Genomic DNA, 8013 nt, shown 5'->3' on the forward strand with positions numbered 1-8013 from the left:
ATAATAATAATAATAACTAACAATAATAATAATCCCACAGCAACAACAGTATCTAGCGAGCAACAGTGACTTTTGTAGTGCCAGCATTTAAGTTTCATATCAGCACACATTTCAGTTGATCGCACTTTCCACTGCTCTGCTCTCCATGTTAGCTCATCTGAGCCAGACATTCAGTTTTGGACAGCTACAATACTACACCGTATAGTGAGTTAACATAGACTGCGTTTGGTTGAAGAAGTGCACTGTAATGGCCTGTGGTCATGCAGTCCTACATTGCCTGGGTGTAGGGGAAGCTCAAGAGATGGATTTGCAGTCAGAAAAAAATTAAATAAAGATAAGATGTAAAAAGCAGTGTCCCATTAGACATAAACGGGACTCTGTAGAATTAATAATGCAACGAAAACATACCTGACTTATAAAGAATTACAGACTGAAGATGCAAGTGAGCAGTGGGTGAAAAGGAGACACATCATAGGGATCAAATTTACAAACCAGCTTCCAGGGCTGAGAGAACAAAAACATGCTAAAAAGGAATATGTGCCAATCGCCCATTACTTGTTACTGAGAGGTTTTATGGGTTCCCCACGCTAATGTTCATTTGGTGAGCACTCCCAATCAGGCTTCATTAGCTAAATGATGCCTCTATCAAGCCCCTGGGTACACGTAAACAAACTAGGACCAAGCATCACTGATGGTTTTATTAATGGCACTGATTATATTTAGAGGCCTCTTCGTTTCTTTAAGATGAGCAAACCGGCTGTGAGAATCAGGGATGGGTAAGGGGAGGGTGAGTCGAGGATTATATATCGTGTTCTGAGAATTACTGTGCGTGATAAAACAAGTCGGTAGCTTTTGGGCATTGATGGCACCTGAGTGTCAAGGGGAATGTGTGTAAATGAATCCACAGTTTCAAATATTCAATTACATCAAGGCATTTTGAGAGATGCCCGTCCTATTACCCATTACCCTTATGTCGGATCGCCTGCGTATACAAATCCAAAAAGATACTTACCCCAGAGATATCAGCCACTCTGTGGATGGGAACCTCCTTCTTGCTGTGCAGCCCTTTCCCGTTCTTGATGGCCCTACAAGTCAGTCAAACCACAAACACACACACGTCACCCTAAATAGCTTGAGCACCATCATAATACATCAAGAAGGCGTAAGGCTGAAAGCTTAACAGACCTGGAGGAATAGGAGCTCGTTGAGTAATCACTGTACATACAAAAAGGGAGCCATTGTGGCTTTGTGAAGTAGGATGTAAATTCATACTAGTTTATTTTCCCTGAACTGCCATTACAGCTCAACGGGAAGTGCTAGAGGGCGGAATTTTTTATCCACCTATAAAATCTATAGGTTTGAGATGAAAAGTGGTGGTAGAGAAATTTCAATGGTAGAGATATTATTGTTAGAATGGAGGGATGAGGAGAAACGGACAGAGTTCTTTAGAGCCAGCAAGGGGTTTAGCGACGATGACTGGTTATGGTGATCGCTGCCTTAAAAAAGCCTCAGGGGCCGAATGAGATGAAGATGACCACTGAGGTTGCGGCTGTGGAGTGGAATTATGCCACCTATGGGTCACTGTTGCTCCTTTATGCAAGCATGTATACATGTGCATTTAAGAGCCAAGAGGAGGTTTCTTGAAGGCTGCGGGGCGACTGGCCTTGTGCACTGGGAACTAAAAATAAAACCAAGGCTATAGACAGAAACCTCTCATCAACTCTAATAGGACTCCATCAGGGACACAGAGAGAGAGAGAGGGAGAGAGAGAGGGGGAGAGAGGAAGACACAGAAGAGCAAGGCCAAAGAAGGACAAAATTGAAAACAGCTAAGGTGGAAAAAGGACAAAATGTGCAAAAGAAGAAGGAAGGAAAGCAGGAGGAGGGGGAGAGAGCAGAAAAAGAGAGCAGGTGGGCAGTGACATTGCCTGAGAGACAGGGGAGTGAAAGAGTTAGTCCTATAAAAAGAGGCTGTGGCTGCATCTGCTCTACCTATAGCCAGCAGATCTTAATCTATGGCAGAGTAATAAAGCTCCTACTAAATCTCTCTACTGCACCTCCATATAATTATATTCATAGGGCCTGTGTAAAGAGAGCCTCTGATTTAGCATCCAGTGCTTGGGAAGCGGTATGTGTGTCCAGGCATGCAAGTAAAAAAAGAAAAGAAAAAAAGAACATGTATGAGAGACAGCAATGACATGTTTCCTGGGGAAAATGTAGCATCCGCTGTGATAGGCTGTGACTTACGACGCAACAACAACAAGTGAGTTGCTTTACCTGTGCCATATTGGATGCAACAGCAAAGTGAAAGCAATTAAGAAAAAAAAGCCTCAAGGTCGGATTCAATTCCCTTCCACTTCCGACAACAAAATCTGTCAAGGTCATGCACAACTCGTGGATGGAAGAGTGTGTGTCTGTGTGAAAAGAGGTTGTGTAAGGGTAATGAGTGTAATGAGTTTTTATCTGAAGCATAAGAAAGTTCCTTTGTGAGAATGAGCATCCGTTGTGTAAAAGCTGTGTAGGTTCTTGTAAAAGGGAGATGGAAGGAGTTTTGTGTGAAAGTGTGTGTGCACCATGTGTGAGTTCCTCACCGTGCCTCTGCGGCAAGCAGCTCGTCGTAGTGGGAGGAGCGCTGATCGTCATCCTGTCTGTATCTGATGACTGTGGCCAGGCCTTTACTAACCAGAGCCTCTGCTATGTTACTGGAGGAAACGGAGGGGAAAAGAGAAAGAGAGATTACTTTAATAAAAACAAGCAAAACCCCACAGCACAGAATTCCAAGTGAGCTGGCTCGACAAAAAGAAAATAGGGGCATGACAAATCCCAAAGGTGGCTTTGCTGAGGAACAAAGGTCACGTAATTGTTGACATTGCACACTTGACTAATCACTTCCTCGCTGTGTTACTGATGTACAGAAGAGAGGATGAAGGGCAAGAAGAAGGGAGTATTGTGTTCTGGTTGAGGTGTGGGGGAGAATGAAATGAAGGGCCAGGAGGAAAAGTCATCGAATGCATTTGTCTGTCCTCATGTTGCAGACATGGTACCTGACGCAATATTAGAGCCCTTGTTGTCACCAATAACACACCTACATCAACACTTGGATAAAAACTGAAGGCGAAACACACAGAGCCAGCAAACAGCATTTTTTTTTTCTTTAAAAGTTTATGTTTAGTTTTCTTTTTACTAAATTTAGACACATTTGGTGTTATCATACAAGGAAGACTTCCTGTTTGCGCCAAGCTTTTTCACCTTATAACCCCCACACAGATTTGAGTATAGCACAGCTTTATGAATCTTACAAAGTCTGAAGCACAACCCGTTTCTTCTTTCTTACCACAAGCAGGAACATTGTGAATAACACAAAACACCATTAGACAAGGTCACGCAAGGTCGAAAACATCCACCCAACTAACCGCCTCGACCCCCTGACCTCTGCATTCACGGGGGGCCATGCCAACTGTTATCTGTGGAGCAGAGCGGCTGGTGTACTTGGCTAACGCTGGGATGTAATTGGCAGTTCATGAGGTCGGGTCCTGACCTCTGTGTACACACGTACTGTAAGATACAAGACTCTTGGTTTGATGAAAAAGACGGATACATGTTTCCACGAGTGCAATGTGCTTTGTGCCACATAGCCCCGAGTTATACAGACAGACAAAACCAGAAAATAAGTGCGGTTTTCAACTGTTTTTTTTTGGGTGAGAACGGACTTTATTTCACGGCATTAAAGCTCCTTTATGCGGTTTTGATTAAATTTTAACCTTTGAGTACTTTAATAACATTTATATCTGTGGTACTGTATGAAATACATGTTTTAAACAGATAAACCAAATTTCTTCAAAGCAGTGTCTGTAGATAGAAAATAATTGCTTGCACCAAGGCAACCGTTCTCATGAAAATTAGAAAATACAAAGAAGTACTTTCAGGTTACTTTGTGATTCATGGTGAGATTATAAGTTCTAAGCATTTACAAATGATTATTCTGAGTTATCTCACATCAGATGAACACAACTTTTAAAGTTTTACTCAAGGAGAAAGTTAGTGTAATAACTGTGTTTGTGAGTGAACTCTCCTACACTGACAAATTGCATACTGTATGATCTGTCAGTAAGGGCTGCTTATTTGTAACAAACTCCTACCAGATGATTAGTGGTGTGTACTGCAAATGCAGAAATAAAAAGGCATGTTTCATTAACGCAGCAAGCTCATCTTAACTGTTGTATTAACAATAGGAGAATAAACCAAAATAGAACAGACTAAAATGAAAGCAGAGCATTCAGTGTGATATAATGTGGCCAGTTACTTACATGCCGCCAATTGTGACTGTAGCACAGGTGCGTTCTGCGAAGGCTGGGGTGCCTTCTCCTGGACCGGTAGCTGCTCTGATGTAGTCAACTGTCACATTGACCTAAAGGGACAGTAAGCGGGAAAAGAGGTCAACAAAAAAAATAATAAAACACCCCAAGAGTACTGAGACAAACTGAAAGCAACACCAGTTACAGTAATAATTAGTGTAGGGAGTGTTCCGACTTGTGTGTGAGTGTGTGTGTTTGTCCCAGTTCTCAAGGTCACCCCCAGTCAGTGTGAATCACATCAGGCAGCACTGTAGCTCTCCCCAGAGGAGCAGTATTAACACACTGTGGGTGTTTGGGACAATACACACACACACACGCACACATACAGATTCATAGAGGGAAAAGTGATAGAACCCAAATGACCCTACGCTGTGTGTTCTCAAAACTGCTCCCTAGGGACAGACTCCAATCCACCCACCCTGAAGATACAATTTTGTCACTCAGCTGTGTGTGTGCGCATATCCACAGGCATGTGACGGGGAAAGCCTGCTTTGTGGGCCAGACACAGGCAGACAGCGCCAACAGCAGGGATGCAGCCGTACCGGTACAGACAATCGGCAGTTTAAGAGCGACGTGTCAACCGATGTGTGTGATGGGAGCTACGTGTCAACCAGTGTGATGGGAGCGACGTGTCAACCGGTGTGATGGGAGCGACGTGTCAACCGGTGTGTGATGGGTGGGGAAAAAGAGTGGGAATCTCTGCATCGCAGTGTCGTAACGTAGACAAAAGTCAAATAGAGACAATGCAGACAGGCCTATTACAGGGACATGAAAGAGACGCCAAACAGGACATGGAACGACATCAGCTTGTCATTAGATGGACAGGATGAGGACATGGTGACGTGAGGACAGAATGGATGAGGTGTAGTGTATTGTTCAGCAGGAAGTGCTGCCTGCATTTCAAGAGCAGACCAAAAAGGACACTAGGGGCGGGATAATGATTTTTGGAGGCCACCGATGGCTGTGCTGCTTAATAAAAAGAGAATGTATCTAAAAATGCTATAGCACAAAAATGGGGGATTATCTGGAAGAAGAAATAGAAAATTAAAATCTAAAATAAAGGCAATCATACTAGGAGTAGTTCGTCTGCAGTAGCATCTGTATACCAACATGAAAAATTGGATTTATCCTTTGTGACACGATTGTCATCCCAGCTGAATCGTCAGTTCAAAAATAAACATCCCCTTTAAAACGTACATCGGAAGGATTTATATTATGTTAAAATGTCAGGTGTTTATGTTAAACATGGCAAAAGTTTCAAATAATGAAGTTAATATATCTAAAAGTTACCCCTGTGAGCAAAAAGCTTGGACTAGCTTCAGACTGCTCTGAATGAAGCGTTTCCAATGTTTTGTGTGTTACTCGCAGAAAGGGCTTTTTTCGGTTGTGGCATTCTTTCTGGTTTTCCCTCCGATGCCCTGCAACTTCTCTGCCTCAACTCACAATGATTTGAAGAGTCTACTGAAGGACATATAACTTTCCTTGTAAAAGTAGCTAACCGCTGGTGCTGACTACTAATAGACTGGGAACTGGGGGCATCGGCACTCCCAGAGGACCAAAGCTCCTGTACTAGAGCTGTAAACACCAACACTCCCTCGGTGCCCTGAGCTCCAAGTCCGGGCAGAATCCACTAATAGGCTGGCTAGCTGAATGGCTAGCTAACTAGAGAATAGCAGCTACAGTTAGCAGCTAAAGTAGTTAACTGCTAACAAAAATCCCCAAGTATCAGTGAATTAAGTTCTAAAAGTTGCGTACAGCAATCAGTGAGGCCCGGTCTCCAAAAACACTCTCTGCTGGCTGCTCTGGCTGCGGCTATTGATTTTAAGAACCCAATTCTTGTCTCATTTGTGGTCTGATTAACAGTAAATTCATCCAATTCCGTGCCCCATATCGCTATTCTTCAAACTAATTTACTGTAGCTGCCGTATGCTGTCGAGCACGACGCCAAGAGGATGAAGCAGTGCTCACAAGCAACGGCTGCTCTTCCTCGCCAGACTTCCAGGAAGATGGCCAATCAGTAGGAAGTGGGCTTATGGACAGGGGACTTTAAAGAAACAGCAGCTAAACCGGCTCGTTTCACAGAGGATGAACTGAGACGCCGCATAAAAAGGAACAGTATAAGATAAATAATCAGGTGGTTTGTTTTTTTACTGTGTCCATAACAACTGAGAAGTTACTCCAAATGTCAGACATGCCTTGCTTTAGATTTGTAAAAACCCACTTTAATCTTCTTCTACAACTTCATTTGTTGACTCAGTCTCCATCCGTCTGGTGGGTGTAAGCTAAATCCTGGGACCCATAGTTTATTTTTTGACTGCCCACTCCCACCCACAGCAAAGTCAAACCGCCCGTTCCTGCGAGATTTGCGCTGGGTCCTGCGGGACCTGTGGGATCCCAATCTCAACGCAGTCCTCTACTTTGAAGCATGCAAAGAACAAAAATATAGAGCTGGAAATTAGCATAATGGGTCCCCTTTAATAGTATCCATATCCTGACTAACAGTCATATTATCAGCAATATAATTGGTTTGGGATCCTCCCAGGCATAGAACATTATACACTATCCTCGCTTTTAAAACACCCCCAAATTTCATCAATTTTTGGAACCATGCAAATAACCCATTCTCATTGTCTTGAAGGAAATTATTTTATCCTCACTCCCACATTGTAGCTCTTCATTTCCTCATAGACCAAACATGACAGAGTTTCATGTCTATTGAGCCTCACTGAAAAGTGAAGCCATTTAAATGAAGCCAAAAAACACAACAACAAAAAAATCATTATCGTTATTGGTTACAATTTTGTTTAATGGCTACGCATTGCCAGGCCTGGGTATCCGAAGAACAGTGGGTGAACAAAACAATGAAAAACAGGAAGAACTTAAGTTAGCTAGAGAGGACACAAAATTAGATGAAATAAGAACAGGAAAAAAAACTCACAAGCCAAATGTAATACTAGATGCCATAAGCAGTGAAACCAGAACACCAGTAGTTCCCCATTAAGTGAGGTGATGACAGATTATAAAACTTTGACCAAGCGATGTTAGATTAAAGTTCCAGGACCTTTCTCCATGGGCCATCTAACCGATTTCCTGATAAGGCAAAGCTATCTGTAAGACCCCCCCCCCCCNNCCCCCCCCCCCAATCACCCCCAGAGGAGAGTGAGACGGAGGGGGAGAGGCAGTGGATGGATTAGAAAGTGGGGAAGTGATAAGGACAAGGACAGCAGGAGACGTGAGAGACAAAATGTTTTTGTTCTGCTGAGAAGATAAGCAGCATGGGGGAGATTTGGTTTACTCTCCTAAAGGAATCATGTCTGTAACACATCTTGCTTGCGTACAATATCTTTGGTGTTTTTTGTGAATACACCAGAGTACATACAGACATGCTCATATGCATGTGAGTGTTTCAAGACCTGCACAGACAAGTTGAGCTAAGCTATGATATAATAAAGGATACCTGTGCTGTGCCGTATTGTGAGCAACAGTAATCATAGCCCAGCATGGGCTCAGCCTGAGAGGTTTTTCCAGACAGGAACATGGTAAAAGACTGCTTACCCTGAAGTGTAGGAGGTTTTTAGGTTTGTTTAAAATGAAATAAGCACCTGTCACCTGCACCTTTTTTCTAACCCAGCTCCCACAGGGTTTTGGGTTTTTTTTTT

General features: G+C 43.1%; 1 protein-coding gene across 1 annotated transcript in view; it reads right to left on the minus strand.

The window, feature by feature from the left end:
• Nucleotides 1–8013, minus strand: part of snd1 (staphylococcal nuclease and tudor domain containing 1) — a 101033-nt gene that overhangs the window by 60215 nt on the left and 32805 nt on the right. Inside the window, exons 12-14 of the mRNA XM_035680780.1 lie at nt 4307–4407; nt 2591–2701; nt 1013–1085 (exon numbers count right to left, since the gene is read on the minus strand). Coding sequence (XP_035536673.1) covers nt 1013–1085; nt 2591–2701; nt 4307–4407 — 285 coding nt within the window. The remainder of the gene's footprint in view (nt 1–1012; nt 1086–2590; nt 2702–4306; nt 4408–8013) is intronic.

Source organism: Morone saxatilis, unplaced genomic scaffold, assembly GCF_004916995.1.
Source record: "Morone saxatilis isolate NCDOM2014 unplaced genomic scaffold, NCSU_SB_2.0 Contig10, whole genome shotgun sequence".
Taxonomy (NCBI): domain Eukaryota; kingdom Metazoa; phylum Chordata; class Actinopteri; family Moronidae; genus Morone; species Morone saxatilis.